The sequence below is a fragment of the Molossus molossus genome, unplaced genomic scaffold, assembly GCF_014108415.1.
Source record: "Molossus molossus isolate mMolMol1 unplaced genomic scaffold, mMolMol1.p scaffold_m16_p_21, whole genome shotgun sequence".
NCBI lineage: Eukaryota > Metazoa > Chordata > Mammalia > Chiroptera > Molossidae > Molossus > Molossus molossus.
This window is the reverse complement of record NW_023425357.1, coordinates 44698723-44713696: the sequence shown is the minus strand read 5'-3', so window position 1 is coordinate 44713696 and position 14974 is coordinate 44698723. Positions and strand designations below refer to the sequence as shown.

General features: G+C 57.1%; 1 protein-coding gene across 1 annotated transcript; it reads right to left on the bottom strand.

Annotated features, from left to right (window-relative positions):
* Positions 1 to 6086: 6086 nt before the first annotated feature.
* On the bottom strand, positions 6087 to 9259 carry IRX3 (iroquois homeobox 3). Its single transcript, XM_036275431.1, has 4 exons — positions 8283 to 9259; positions 6966 to 8094; positions 6727 to 6793; positions 6087 to 6258 (listed from the first exon to the last, which is right to left on the bottom strand). Exons 1-4 carry the CDS (start codon positions 8547 to 8549, stop codon positions 6204 to 6206), a joined length of 1518 nt encoding a protein of 505 aa, XP_036131324.1. The 5' UTR covers positions 8550 to 9259; the 3' UTR covers positions 6087 to 6203.
* Positions 9260 to 14974: the final 5715 nt, after the last annotated feature.

Below are 14974 nucleotides of genomic sequence, written 5' to 3'. Positions count from 1 at the left end.
TCACACACTCTCTCACACACACTCACACACACTCTCACAAACACACTCTCTCACACACACTCACACACACTCTCTCACACACAATCACACACACTCACACACACGCTCACACACACTCACATACAATCTCACACACACTCACATACAATCTCACACACACTCACAATCTCTCTCACTCTCTCACACTCTCACACACACTCTCACACACACAATCTCTCTCACACACACACACGCTCTCTCACACACACACGCACTCTCACACACTCTCACACACACACTCTCAAAAACACAATCTCTCACACACACTCACACACACTCACACACTCTCACAAACACAATATCTCACACACACACTAACACACTCTCACACACACAATCTCACACACACTCACACACACAATCTCTCACACACTCTCACAATCTCTCACACACTCTCTCACACACACTCTCACAAACACAATCTCTCACACACACACACCCTCACAAACACAATCTCTCACACACACTCACACTCTCACAATCTCTCACACACACTCACACACAAATCTCTCACATACTCACACACACAATCTCACACACACACTTTCACTAACAACCTCACACACTCACACACACTCTCTCACACACAATCTCACACACTTCACACACACTCACAATCTCACACACACTCACAAACACAATCTCTCACACACACTCACTCACACACTCTCACACACACTAACACACACTCTCACACACACACTCACACACAATCTCACACACACTCTCACAAACACAATCACACACACACTCACACACTCAAACACAATCTCACACACTCACACAATCTCTCACACACACAATCTCACAACCTTTTCACACACATTCACACTCACAAACACAATCTCACACAAAAACACACACACTCACACACACTCACAAACACAATCTCACACACACTCACACACTCTCACAATCTCACACACACTCTCACACAATCTCACACACACATTCACACACTCTCACAAACACAATCTCACACACAAACACACACACTCACACACAATCTCTCTCATACACTCACACACAAACACACATAATCTCACACACACATTCACACACTCTCACAAACACAATTTCACACACTCACACACAAACTCTCATCCACATACTCTCACACACAATCTCTCTCTCTTACACACACACGGTCATACATTCTCACACACATAATCACTTACTCACACTCTTCTCACACACACACTCACACAAAACACACTCACACACTCACAAACACACCCTCTCACACACACTCACACAAGTCTCATACACACACTCACACACACTCTCACACACTCACAAACACACCCTCTCTTGCACACACCCTCATACACACACTCACACACACACTCACACACACATTCTCATACACATACTCACACGCACTCACACACACACTGGCGCACACACTCATACACACACTCTCACACACTTGCACACACACACTCACACACACTCTCACACACTCTTTCACACCCACTCATTCTCTCTCTCTCTCTCTCTTACACACACACACACACACACACACACACACTCTGGGGTAACTTAAGCAAGTAAATAAATAGATGCATTTATGTGCCCAGAAGGACTGGCAACAGTTAAGAGGTGGCAATAATTATGAGGCAAAACCACACGAGTTCAGCTTTCATCTGTGAGGACCCTCCCGTCACCTGCTCCTGATATAAGTCTCCAGGGGGAATGGCCCCATCTCCCAGACCCCGTGGGCTCTGTCCCTGCCCCTCTCTCCTGGAGCCCCCGCAGCTCGAGGGCCCGGGCTGACTGGAAACCCGCTGTCCCTTCCCCAGGCTGGCACGTTTCCTGTTTGCCTCTCTCACCTCTACTCCCCCTTCCAGGCCAAACGTTTTTAAAGGACAGAAGTGCCCACTTAGCACTGTGCGTCAGGGTTTCTCCCCCAAAGCTATGGCTTCTGGGAGAAAACACCTGACTTTCTGGCGGTTGCTTTAGGCACCTCCCCCCCCCCCACCTCCGCGTTCTCAACCCGGCACTGGTGACATGGGACTAGGGAGTTCTTTGTGTGGAGGGCTGGTCTGTGCCTCGCGGGACCTTTATCCCTGCTGTCCATGTGTAGGATGCCAGGAGCACTCCCCACCAGCCATGACAATCGGAAATGTCCCCAGACATTGCCATGTCCCGGAGTGGAGGGACGGCCTGGTGAGGAAGGACTCTTAGGACCACTACCAGGTCTCCCATGGAGGACTTACACCCTCCACTCTCAGGAAGAGGTGCCTCGTGGACTTTTCTATTCAGACGATCAGGACGGCCTTTGGAGGGGCTGGAGCGGTCCCAGAGGAGTGGTGACGGCGTCCAAACTACGCTGGTCACAGGACAGATGGACGTTTTTAATGTGGTCGGATTGGCTGGCTGGACCAGATGTCAGCGGTCCAGATCAGGAGGCGGAATCTGGAGAGGGGGTGGGTCCCCATCACCCTCATATTATCTTCGACCCACACTTTTTCATGTATGCCTAATCCTAGACATCGTTGGATTTGTAAGAAAAGCTGGCTAAACTCATAGAATCCAATCCCCTCCACGCTGCAGATGGTGAGAGTAGGGCCCAGACAGAGCAGACTTGGCCCCACTCAGGTCGGAGGTAGCTTTAACAACAGACACAACTTTACACACCTGCAACTAATTGCGCATTTTCATTTGATGGAGGTAGAGGGTACACACAACCAGAAATTATAGGATGCTGAAGACATTTCTGAAAGATTTAAATAATTAAGCCCAATGCGAGTTCCTGACAGAATTTCCCAACAGACCAGTGAAGACATCTGACATCCAATTCCTACCCAAGCATTCAGTCCCCTCTACAATCTCCCAGAACTCAGGCCCCAGACAGCGACACTGTCGGCCCTGGCTGTGCACCCAGAGGACACCAGCCAGCAGGTGAGGCCCCCCCCCCCCCGCCTCACCGGGGCAGGCGCATGGCTGGAGCACCCCTTCCTCTCCCGCGGCCTCTCCTGCTGCACCCTGACCATGTTGCCTGCAGACTGGACCCCACTTCCTCTTCCCTGTATTCCACTGAAAATAAATTCAATTGGGGACCATGAATGTGCCAGTCCCAGAGGTGGGCCATCACTTAGGGAGATAATTTTATTCCCTGGCCTGGCGATGCACCGCCACCTCCAGCTCCATGCAGATAATGAGGGGAGCAACGACATACACTCTTCCCTCTGACCTAATTGATTATCCCCACACACCTCGGAGTGCTTTGCATAACCAGCCCCGACAGCAGGAACCCCTTCCAGGCGGAGTGATTGACACATTTTATTTCTAATTGAAGCTTAATCAGGACCAAGGATGAGATTCCCATACCCTCGGTCTCTCTCTTTCTGGCTTCCCTTTCTCTCTCCTCCTCTCTCTCCTAGCTTCCTTTCTCCTTTTAAAATTCTAGGGCTGGACAATAAAGGATGGAGGCCATTCCTAGGGTCTTGAGAGGAGGGGGACAAGGGAGGACTGAGGTTCTGGGAGGAGGATGAAGAACCCGCTTCCTGGTGAAATGAAATGGCAGCAAAAGGGAGCTGTCTCCTCCTCCCTTTCTTAGCTGAAACCCCTTAAGGGGCTTTTTCTCTTTTGATCACCCTATCTTATTGGGGTCAACTTGGGGCCAGGCAATGGACCCATGTGTTCTAGGATCCCACAGAGAGGAGGCAAACATGGGAAGTGCTCTCAGGTTTACCCGACTCTCCTCTGGCACCCACACATACTGCCCCTTTGGTGCGCAGGTGGGTCTCCTCCAAGGACCACTGTCCCTGGAATGGGATGGGTTTTCACTGGAGAGAGACGGGGCAGGCGCTCAGCCCTCTCCAGGCTCTGCCTGGCTTCTCCACACCCAGCTCCTTGGACAGATGCAGGGTCCCCCTTGGCGGGCCGTCAGCGGGCCGTCGGCATGGAGAGGCTGCTGGCTTTGCTCACCCCTCCCCCGGCTGCATCCCGGCCTGGGAAGCTTCCTTTTCCTTCTTGAGCTGGGTTCTGAGTTGCCTCAATGCAGACACCTCCCTTTTCCAGCTGACTGAAGGGGGAGGGGCAGAAAGCTGCCCGGAGGTTGAGGAGTAGGGTCTGAGATTCTGGAATATAATTGCAAGATGAGGGCAATATGTCCTCACCTACCACATGCCAGCACCTGACATGCTTTGACAAATGCCCTTCCAAGTGGGCATCTATTCCCATTTCGCAGGCGAGAAAGTAGGACACAGAGGCGCATGATCTGCTCAGAGTGTCCCAGGAAGCAGGGCAGCGGATACCAGGTCTGTGCCACAGAAGCTTGGGAGGCACTGCTTAGGGGCTGTCAGAGGTCATGCCTACCAGAGGCCTCTGCCCAGGTTCTGAGGCCGAGCCTCTGGGGTTCAAGGCCCAGACATCGGAAGCTGGCTCCATGTCTGCAGGCCCTGTGCCTAGGGGCAGAGCTGAACCAGAGCCCCTGCCTTCACCGGGGATGGACCCCAACTGCAGGGAAAAAAGCTAAGGAAGAGAGGCTGGGGGAAGCAGTGGGGAGGTGTCCCACTTCTGGGAAGAGCAAGCTCCAGCTTTTCAACATCTTTGCCTGGTGGCCTGGTGGCCCTGTCCCTGCTTCACCAGATCTCTGTGACCAGGAAGAGCCACACCTTGACCCTCCTTCCCACTCTCCCCTGACTGCCCCAGCCTGAGTGGGTGCCCCCAGGTGGGCACTGGGGGCCCGAATAAACCAGTCCTTGCTGTACTCCCTCTGCCCGCGCCCAGCCTCCAAGGTGTATAGTGTATCGCGTGTTCCATGGCTTCGGGTGTGCAAGCCCTTCCCAAACCTCCCGGAGGGCAGCGAGACTATCACCCGCCCCCCTATGCGGGCAGACACCCGGCGCTTGGCTGCCTTATGAATACACTAATTAAACGTGGGGAGGAAGACACAATAAAGACACCCTCACTTTGTACCCCAACGCATCACTCTTCCAGTTCTCTAAAACTTCAAACCAAAGTTGGGCGAGGCTCGATGACTGAAAGAGGAAAAGAGGGCGCGGAGGGGCGAGCGGCCAGGCCGGCTGGAGAGGCCGCGGTGGCTGCGCCAAGCGACCCTTTTGTCCTGTAGAGGGAGCTCCAGACCCAAATTTCCCGTCTCCCTCCCCTAACCCGCCCGCTCCCATCCGGGCCGGCAGCCTGAATCCCGGCTGGATCCGTGCTTGGGCCAGAACCTCCCGCGCCTGGACTTCCGTAGGCTGTACTTCCAGGGCATTGGGAAAACCCATTGGGGTGCCAAGACGCGCAGATGCTGCCAGGACCCGGGGTCCCCAACTCTCAATTCGACTGTGTACAGTCACCAAGACGAAAGGGTGTGCACCCCTGGGGCTTGAGGCTGAGCTGCACAGCCCCTCACATAAGAGTGACTGATCTGTCTAAGAATGGGGGCGAAGGAAGGGTGGGAACACCCCAAAATAACTCCACCGCGTCCAGACACTCCTCTAAGTCTTTCTGCTGTGTCACCAGAGGACGCCCCAAGACCCCGCGTTAGCGTCAGTGGACCCGCGGGTTGGGCCCAATTTCCCATCGTCTTCTAGGGAATCTCACCCTTGTTGCCCACTTGTCTCCTCTGCCCTTTCTCTGAGGAGCCCCAGGTACTTCTCCAGCCGCCTCTCCTCCGGCGAAGCCCCCAGCCCACCGCTTCGGCGCCTCCGCCTCGCTCTCCCCTGATCACAGGGTCAGTGTCTCTGGGCCTTTCCGCTTATTCCGGCAACTCCTCAAACATGGGGGGCAGGGATGGGGGGCACAAGACAGAACGAAGACAGCAAACAGATCCCTCTGGGGGCAGACAGGTGGGTTATAGTCAAAGTGGCAACAGCTCATTTATTTAGCCAAAAATAGATACTTTCTTGTACAATTTGGTTCACACATATGTACATTTTTCTGTATATACAAACAAGTCAGACACGCTTATTCTCACTGAAACTCCACCCCCTAAAATCAACCTCACAAACCAATTTCACAAACTCAGCTAATGTGGGGGTACATAAGCGACTTGGGGAGGACCCAGGGGGACTTGTTTTATTTCTTTTTATTTATTTTTTGTTTCGTTTTCTTTTTTAGTTATTCATACACAGACATGCTTACAAGTCATAACTATACAGAGCGATTATTATTTTTACAATTATTACAATGATTTGAAAATTTTTAAAGAACTAAGAGGAAGAGAGGGCCGACAAGACCAGGGCCGCGTCCAGGTGGTTCTGGGGCCTGGAAGAGAGACGCAGTGGTAGCAAAGGACGTGCGAGTTAGGGGCACCCTCGCTGCCTACGACTGGGAGACCCAACCTGGGGCTGAGGCCTGGGGCAGGGAGGTGTCGCAATGTAAAATGATATCAGCTGTGGATGTTAGTCTTCCCGTTTAGCTGTCAGATGGGCGGGAGGCTCAGGACCCGAGGTCGGGGAGTGGAAGGAAGGAGGTGGGCTCCAGGGGCCTGCTGGCCCGAGCGGACGCGGTGTCCCACAGCACCAGACCGTGAACCGCGCCCGAGTGCTTGGACTGGGACAGGGCTGTCGAGCCCTCTCCGGGCCGTCGGGGACGGCGGAGGCGTGTGTCTAGTCCCCTTTTAAAAGCGCGTCCCAGCTGCGATCCCCCCGGGCAAAAGCCCGCTTCTGCACCATCAGGTTCCTTACTTCCCCTGCCTGCCCCTTTCGCCGCCCCCCCACCCGCGTCTCTTACCGCCTGGGCACGGGCTGGAAAGCGGTCTTGAGTAACTTTTTCTCCACTTCCAAGGCACTACAGCGATCTAAGGGGAGCAGGGGAGAAAAAGCAGGGCCTTTAGAGCGCGACGTTCAGGCATTCAGGGCCGCGGGGGCAGGCGCCCTGAGGTGAGGGCTCCTGGGGTCCTGCCCACCTCCTCCGGCCCGGGCGCGATCCCCAGAGCCCCCCTCCCTCCACATCTTGCGCTCAGCAATCACCTGTTCCGCCCTCGGGCTCCGCGGGCCGAGCGAAGGCGGCGGCGGCGGCAGCCGGGTGGCCCGCAGCTCCGGGAAGTCCCAACAGGTGTGGAGGGGCCGAGCCGAGCAGGGAGAGCGGGTGCGGGCGTGGGGCGGGCGGCGGGCTCGGGAACGGCCGGTTGGTCCAAGCCGGGAACTTGCCCAGCGGCGCCGAGACGAGTCTGTGCGCCGCGGCGGCGGCGGCGGCGGCGGCGGCCGGGGAGAGCTGCAGGGCTGGGGGCGCGACGGCCGCCCCGGGGGGAGAGCCCCCCGCGCCCGGAGGCGAACGGCGCGGGTTGTCCGGACTTGTGGCCGTCTCGGCGAGGGACCAGATCTTGGGCTTCTGCAGGGCAGAGGCGGGCGCTGGAGCGGGAGCACAGGGATCCAGGCCCGCGGGGAGCGAGGGCGGAGATGGCGGAGCCGCGGCCAGCGGCGGCTGCACTGGGGCCAGACTCAGGGCCGGCAGTGGACGCTCCTCCAAGCCCTCGGAGCTATCATCCGAGTCGCTATTCTTGGAGTCGGAAACGTGTCCCAGGCCGAGGTCCTCGTCCCTGTGTGCTGCCCCAGCCAGGGCCAGCTCAGGCCCCGTGGTCGCGCCGTCTACGTTCTCCAAATCGATCTCCTCGTCCTCGTCGTCGTCCGCCAGGCCCTCGCCCCCGGTGTCCTCCTCCTCCCCCCCGAGCTCCTCCTCCTCCAGCTCCAGTTCGCGTTTGCTGTCTTCTTCATCCTCCTCCTCGTCCTCCTCCTCGCGCTCGCTCCCGTAAGCGTTGCCCTCCTCGTCTGTACGGCTGCGGGGCGCCCACGTCATCTTGTTCTCCTTTTTGAGGCGCCGGCGCGCGTTGGCGAACCAGGTGGACACCTGGGTGAGGGTCATCTTGGTGATGATGGCCAGCATGATCTTCTCGCCCTTGGTGGGGTAGGGGTTCTTGCGGTGCTCGTTGAGCCAGGCCTTGAGCGTGCTAGTGCTCTCCCGGGTGGCGTTCTTGGGACGGGACGGGTCCCCGAACTGGTACTGGCCATATGGGTAGAAGGCGGGGTGCGGGTGCGGAAACGCGGCTGCCGCGGCCGGATGCTGCACCCCGGGGCTGTCTTTCAGTTCATACTGCGCGCCCTAAATGCACATGGAGAAGGAAGGGGCACGCGTGGAGGGAGCGCGGATGAGCCCTGACCCTGGCCGCCTGCACCCTCCCGGTCCCGGCCCGGCTAGCCTACTCCTGCGCGCTCACTTGGTCCGGCGCTCCAACTCCCCCCCCCCCCCCCCGCAACCCCACCCCCATCCCCGGCTTGCCCGGCGCTTACCAGCTGCGGGAAGATGGGCAGCTCTGCTGCGTAGGGCAGGAAGGCGCCGTAGCTTTGGGCGGCGGCGGCCGCTGCTGCCGCCGCGGCGTAGGGTGCCCCGTACACGGACGAGAGCACATTGGACAGTGACCCCGAGGCGGCCAGCTCGGAGGCTCCAGCTCCCGGGCCGCCCCGGGCCCCAGCGCTGCCGCCGCTGCCGCCGGCCCCCGGGCGCTCGGGTGGGTAGATCGGGCGAATGTATTGGTATCCGAGCTGGGGGAAGGACATGGTGGCCAGCGGGGCACGGACGGAGAGGGGGCCCGGCCCCCGGGGCCGCCCTGCTCAGCGCCGCCCGCGGGCTCCGGCGCGCATCGGGGGCTGGGCCGGGTCGGGGCCGCGCTGCCTCCCGCGCTGCGCTGCGCTCCGCGTTCACCTATTGATCTGCTCCGCGGCGGCGGCGGCGGCGGCGGCGGCGGCGAGGAGCCAGGTCAGGTCCGAACAGATTGGCGAAGATTCCCGGGGCTCCGGGCTCTGATTGACATTTCTACGGGCCCGCAAGCCCCTCCTCTCCGCGCCGCGCTCCCTCCTCTCGGCGGCCGGAGCTGCCTCTGCCCGCTCCTGGCTCCTCACTGCCCTCCTCTTCCCGAGCAGTGTCGCGCCTCGCTGCCTTCGCCCTCCTCTAGTTTTCGCTCCCCCTCCTCGCCCTTCCTCTCCCCTCCCCTCTTTGCGCTCCTCTTCCCCCAGGATCGCTTCCGCTCCTTCGGGCTCTTTACCTCTTCTGGGCGCTAGGAAACTCTCCGCTCTCCTTTTTTCCTTTCTCACGATTCCTTTTCCTCCCGTTTCTGTTCTCTTTTCTCTTTCTCCTCCCCCTCTCTCCTCACACAGCAGTGTCCCCACCCCACCCCGGCCTCTGCGCCCTGGGCTAAGGCGGCCTAAAGTTGTGGATACTTAGGGTGCTGTGCGGGATGGGGTGGGGGGAGAGGTGTACGTATCTGTCTGTGTGTCCGTCCCCGCCCTCACTCCCTCCCTCGCCCTTCTCCAAATCTCAGGTCTGACGTCGCGCCCTCTTATTCGACTTTTCCTAGCGTCTCCTTCCCGAGTCGCCAATCGCCGGGAGCCTTACCGGCGAGGCCTCCCACCCCCGCGGATACCGCGCGCAGGGCAGGGCGGGGCGGGGGCGGGACCCCAGCTCTGCGAGTCCCTTCCCGCCCCCTTCGGCCTGCGCCTAGAGGCGGGGGTGAGAGGCACAGGGACACGGGGGTTAGTACCGGGTCAGCTCGCCACTCCCCGTTTCCCGCCCCTCCGTACCTCTCCCCCTGCACCAGCGCGGAGGCTGGGTCGGGACCAGACTTGGGTCCAGGGCAAGAGCCAGGGCCTCAATCGGCCCGGGCCCCCTTTTCAGCTCGCACCTCTGACGCCTGGCCACTCTCAGCAGAGTAGGAAGGGAGCTAGAAGGGGGTGAGGGGGTGGTGCAAAGGCCATCTCGCTGATCGAGGGGGCGAGGCTGCCCCCCACCCAAGAGGACCAAATCCTGAAATTAGCCACATTAACGCCGCCCCAGTGTCCGGGTGCGAATTACTTATTAGAAATGGCGGGTTGGTCTGGGGGGCTGCAGGTGGACGCCTTGGGGTGCCTGGGGAGCAACGACACAAAAGTGGAGCCTGTTCGAGCCCTAAACAGGCGCGGGATGGGGGAGGAGCCGGGAGCCGGGAGCCGGAGCCGGTGGCGGAGGCTCCAGGAACTTTCTGAGAGCACTTCACGAAGTTTGTGTACGGGAATTTTCTCCATGTAGAGATCTTTCTTCTCACTACTCCTTCCTTGCTCCCCGGTCTCGCGCCAACCCGCTTACTTTCTGCCAGGTTTTCCCCACCATCTCGGGTGGGGATGTGAGGCAAGACTTTGGGTTTTATGGTAGGATATATCCGAAATCAAACCTGAATTCCCAGTATCCAGGTGTCCACCTCCACGGATTAGGGCGTGCCTCCGAGAGCTGTATTGAAATTCCCGGAATTGCGGCGGCTCCCGGCTAAACGCTTTAGGCCTCGGCGGCGGCGAAGGACGCACAGGCCAGGCCTGCAGCGGGAGCGCTCAGGGACAACGCGAGGGCGGTGACTCTGCTGTGGAGACGCCAGCCTCAGCTCGGAGGAGGAAACTGGCCGCGGCGCACTCTTTGCTAAGGAATCGAACCCGAATTCCAGCAGAGGGGAGGCATCGGAGGGTCTGGCTCTGGCTGTTCTGGTCTCAACAGCTCTGGGGAGCCCAGTTAGGGAATGAACTCCGGTGGGCACCCATCCTATCCCCATTCCCCTCTTTCTACCACTCTTAGCACAGGTCTGCCACTCAATTAGGTGGGAACTCCTATAAAAGTGGGGGGTCGAGGGGGAGACAAGGAAAAGTTTGGGGGCAATCGGGTGTAGGGTTGATTGGGGAAACTGACCTGTGGCCTTCTCAAATTGGGTCAGACTGCTTCCCTTAGCCCCTCCTCATCTGATTCTGCTTGATGCCCGGCGCTGGCCTCAGCTGGAGTCTCCCCTGAGTAGGAGATATCAGGGGAAGCTCTGGCTTTGAAATATTTTCCGGGCCCCTGATTTCGTTTGGAGTTTAAATTCTCGGAGAAGTGGCATAGGGAGTCATGAGCTCACCTTCTCCGGAAAAATCTCGGGGTTTAAAATTGAGGGCAACTTTTGCATCATTTCTCGGAGTGTTTCCTAGGTGTCAGACTCAAACCTCGACAGCCCTGAGACCCCAGAGTTCGCAGAATTCAGACCAAGGCAGTGCCAAGAGAGAGGTTCTGCGGTGTGGAGGCGAGCTGCGCTCTAAGTGCCGGGATGAAACGCCCGAAATTTAACTCAGCTCTTCCAGGAGGAAGAGAAAACAGTGAGCCCCAGAGATGTTTCTAAGGCATTAATCAACTTTCGACCTGGCTGCCTTGGACTGAAGGAGGCAGGAAAGAGGCCAGGGACAGGATGAGGCTGTCCCCAGGGAACCCGCCACACAGGGCCGGGTGGGCCATAGCCAAGAGGGTGAACCTCCGGACCCAGACCCAGACCCAGATGGGACCCAAGAACTTCGATTAATTAGATCTCCCCAGGCGCCCCAGGTTCCAAGCAGAAGCGGTCTTTCCACTACCCTAGTCTTCAACTAGGATCAGCCTGCCCTAGCCTGGACGATATGAGCCCCACGTCGGGACTCAGCGTCCTAGGCAGACAAACCCCAACGTGGCGCTGACTCCCCAACTCCACTGGACTAGAGGAGCCTGGCTCCGGACTAAACTTGTGAGGCCGAGGACAGCCGAATCTTTTCCAGGAATTTTAAATCCAAGAGATGGGGTCAAAATGACTCACACAGGGACGAAAAGCAGGTGCACTGGTAAGTTGATTTGGAAAAGTCTTGCGCGCAAACGCGCTGCACGCAAAAGCTTCTCCATCATATCGCCTTCTTTCAACGTTCCCAGCGCACAAAGCGCTTCGGAGGCTTGCTGTAGAGGCGCTCTCAACGTGGCCCAGAGTGTGAAGGGCGCACCGAGAGGGTGTCCAGATCACACGCTTGGCGCACACTGGCGCTGGCGGGATGCGCACCAGGATCCCGACGTAAAACCAAGGCCCTTGGGGCTGCGCCACGCGCTGCACGAGAGCCGAGTCGCCAGGTCCACTTTCTGCCCCCTCTTTACCCAGCCCATCCGGGCGCCGGCTGCAGCCTCAGATCTCTCCGCAGAGGCCCTTCTTCCATCTTTCCCTCCCAGGCCTAAGATCTCTGGGCAGCAGGGCGGCCCAGCGATCCCTCCGCTTCCTGCAGACGCCAGCGCACGCTCCCATCGCTCCCTCCCCCCGCGCGCTCGGGTTACAGGTTAATGAAATGCTCGTTTTCCTCAGTCATTTGTTTTGTTTTCCTGCAAAGTTCTGATAAGTAGCTAACCAACGAAGCTTGTAATTACAATCTTACAGAAACCGGGCCGATCTGTATATAAATCTCACCATCCAATTACAAGATGTAATAATTTTGCACTCAAGCTGGTAATGAGGTCTAATACTCGTGCATGCGATAATCCCCTCTGGATGCTGGCTTGATCAGATGTTGGCTTTGTAATTAGACGGGCAGAAAATCATTATTTCATGTTCAAATAGAAAATGAGGTTGGTGGGAAGTTAATTTCTCTCCGCTCTGTGAAGCGTAGACAAGAATTTAATGATTTAATTACAGTTGTAAGCCCTTTCCATGAGACTTAAATTGAGCTGAGAATATTTTTTTCCTTCTCTCTCTCCCCCTCTTTCGTCCGAGTTCTTTCTCTCCACTATTAGCATGGATGCCCAAGTGCATGGCCTGGTGTCCGCACCAGAAGGGATTTGCATCTGGCCGGGAATCCGACCCGAGTGTCCCAGGAGGCGCGGGCCGCCGCCTCCAGAGCATCCCCAGAACAGGCTGCCGCTCTCCACCAGCCTCGGAGCCTTTCCCTGGGTCCAGAGAAGCGACAAGGAATCTAGAAGAAACTTTGCTAACTTTGCTGTCAGCGGGAAAAAGGCCGGATGAATGGCCCTGGTAGCGGCAGCCGCGACGCGCGGGGTGGGTCGCCAGCCAGGCCCCAGCACCTCGGAGCAGGCCTGGCTGCCCAAGGAGGGGCGCAAGGCTGGCCGGAGGGCCGCTTGCTCCCCCACTCCACCCCTGCGCCTCTGGCACCTGGCCCGCGGGCGCAGGGTCTCCGAAGCAGCCTGCGATGCACAGCGCCCCAGAATAGCCTGGATTGAAAACACTGGCCCTCAGCGCGAGTGATTTTCTTTTCTTTACCTCTGCAGGATCGTCCTTTCCCACCCGACACGCAGGTTCACTCCCCCACCCTCTGTTGTTCTGTGGTCTGTCTCCCTTACTTTCTAGGTATTCCTTTCCGGGACATTCTTCTTCTTCTTTTTTTTTTCTCCTTCGCTTTCCTCCACTCCTTCCTTCCTTGTTTTATTTTCGCCCCCTCTGGACCACTTCCCAGTTCATTTATTTCTCAATTTGCGCCGACCATCTTCCCTTATTTTATTTTATGTCTCCTTTTCCTCTCCTTGACTCAGAGACTGTGCCCTTCTCCCCCACCCTCATTTCTCATTCTTTCTCTCTGCCCTCCCCCCACCCCCTTCTAATCCTCTCCTATTTCCTTCTTCCATGCCTCCGTTTGTCTCTCAGATTCTCCTTTGCGTATGTATTTTCTCTCTTCCTCTCCAGGATCTGCCCCCTGTCCGCTCCCCACACCCACCCCGTCTGCTTTCCCGTGGGCCCCCCTCTTCATCCATCTTGGCAGATGAATATGTCGCCTTATTGGATGCCTAGGCTAGAGCTGGGTGATGGGGCTGGGCCAGCCTGGCGCAGTTTCTTCATGCATATTGAGGAGATGGTAATGAGCTCATTTGCATTGTTGCATGGAAATGCTGTGTTTCTTGCCGCAGTTCAGAATGGGCTAGGGTGGCAGGGTGGCGCGGGCCCAAGAGAGCCTGCAGTGGGCACAGTCCTGGTGGTGGCAGCTGGCCCTCAATGGGTTCCCGGTGCTTGGGGGCCTCTGGGAAGAAAGGAAGTGACCTCGAAGAGCTGAGTGGGGCCACACCTCCTTGGGCTTCTCCACAAAGGCGTGGTGAGCTCCCTCATTAGAGCCTTATTATGGAAACCCGCCTCTCTGGAAGCTGCCTTTCTGCCGGCCTCCAGCCCATGGGCCTCTGAGCCCCTTCCTTTGGTGTCTCCAGGCCTGTGATGGAGCCCACCGGGAAATTAGTGCCTGACAACATAGTCTAATGCGGTTCCTTGTGACACGTAGGGATCAAACAGGCACATTGTGTACCCTGCTGGGGTACCCCTCCTGGAGGGTGCATTGGCCTCACTTGTCAGGGAATTGGCTGGAAGGCTCCTCAGCCCACAGGAGCCCTCTCCAGCCTGGGTTCGGCCAGACAGAGCTGCCCTGCAGGACCCAGCGTTCAAGAGAGACGTGTCCCTCTCTGGGAGCATCTGAAGAGCACAGGAGACAGGACCGAGACTCGCCTCCCCAATGGGTGAAGGTTTATGCAGTCAGGAGCTTCCAGGGCCAAACTTGAGCTGAACTCAGAGAGAACTCACAGTGCTCCTTGCTGGAGAGTCAGGAGATCATGGAACCTGGCTCTAGGCACAGTCAACGGGAACCTGTGGACACTAGGCAGCTGCACTGCACCCTGCTCTCTGCCAGTGCACCCCGGGAATGCTGACAGCTCTGGGTTCAAAGTCAAACCGTCAGCATCTGGCCTGGTCTGGGATTGTGCGTGTTGAGTCTCCCAAACTCAAGCCCTCCCATGCCATGGTCACTATTACTTGCTTAACATTTTCCCTTAAACAGGCTCATTTTAAATACTCAAGTATATGTTTGTAGGAAGAAAATTTGATACTACTGCTGTAAATTGAAAAGTAGCTACTACTCACCATGAAAGGAAATTGTAAAAAAACAACTAAAATCAAGCAATGTTAATACATTTAGCCACGTAGCCTGCTTGGAAATGACTTCTAGAGGTGTGTGTGTGTAGATTAGGGAGTGTTAGAAGTGTTAAACACTGAATTTTCTCAGAAGAAATGAGAGAATAGAAAAGGGCATGTTTCTCTCTATTCAATATACTAATCAATTCTCTGTCTTCACACCTCCTGAAGTCAGGTTGAGGGTGCTAAAAACTGCATTTTCATTGGTTTATGGCTTACCAATGTCATGCTCTGTTAAAAAGTATG

What these genes read in the sequence shown, in the direction of transcription:
- IRX3 (XM_036275431.1), bottom strand. Translation starts at nt 8,549, where the DNA reads ATGTCCTTCCCCCAGCTCGGATACCAATACATTCGCCCGATCTACCCA. An exon ending in GGAGCCCGAGGGCGGAACAG is followed by an intron (nt 6,794 to 6,965) that starts GTGATTGCTGAG and finishes TGCTCCCCTTAG; the next exon opens with ATCGCTGTAGTGCCTTGGAA. An exon ending in TTCCAGCCCGTGCCCAGGCG is followed by an intron (nt 6,259 to 6,726) that starts GTAAGAGACGCG and finishes TCTCTCTTCCAG; the next exon opens with GCCCCAGAACCACCTGGACG.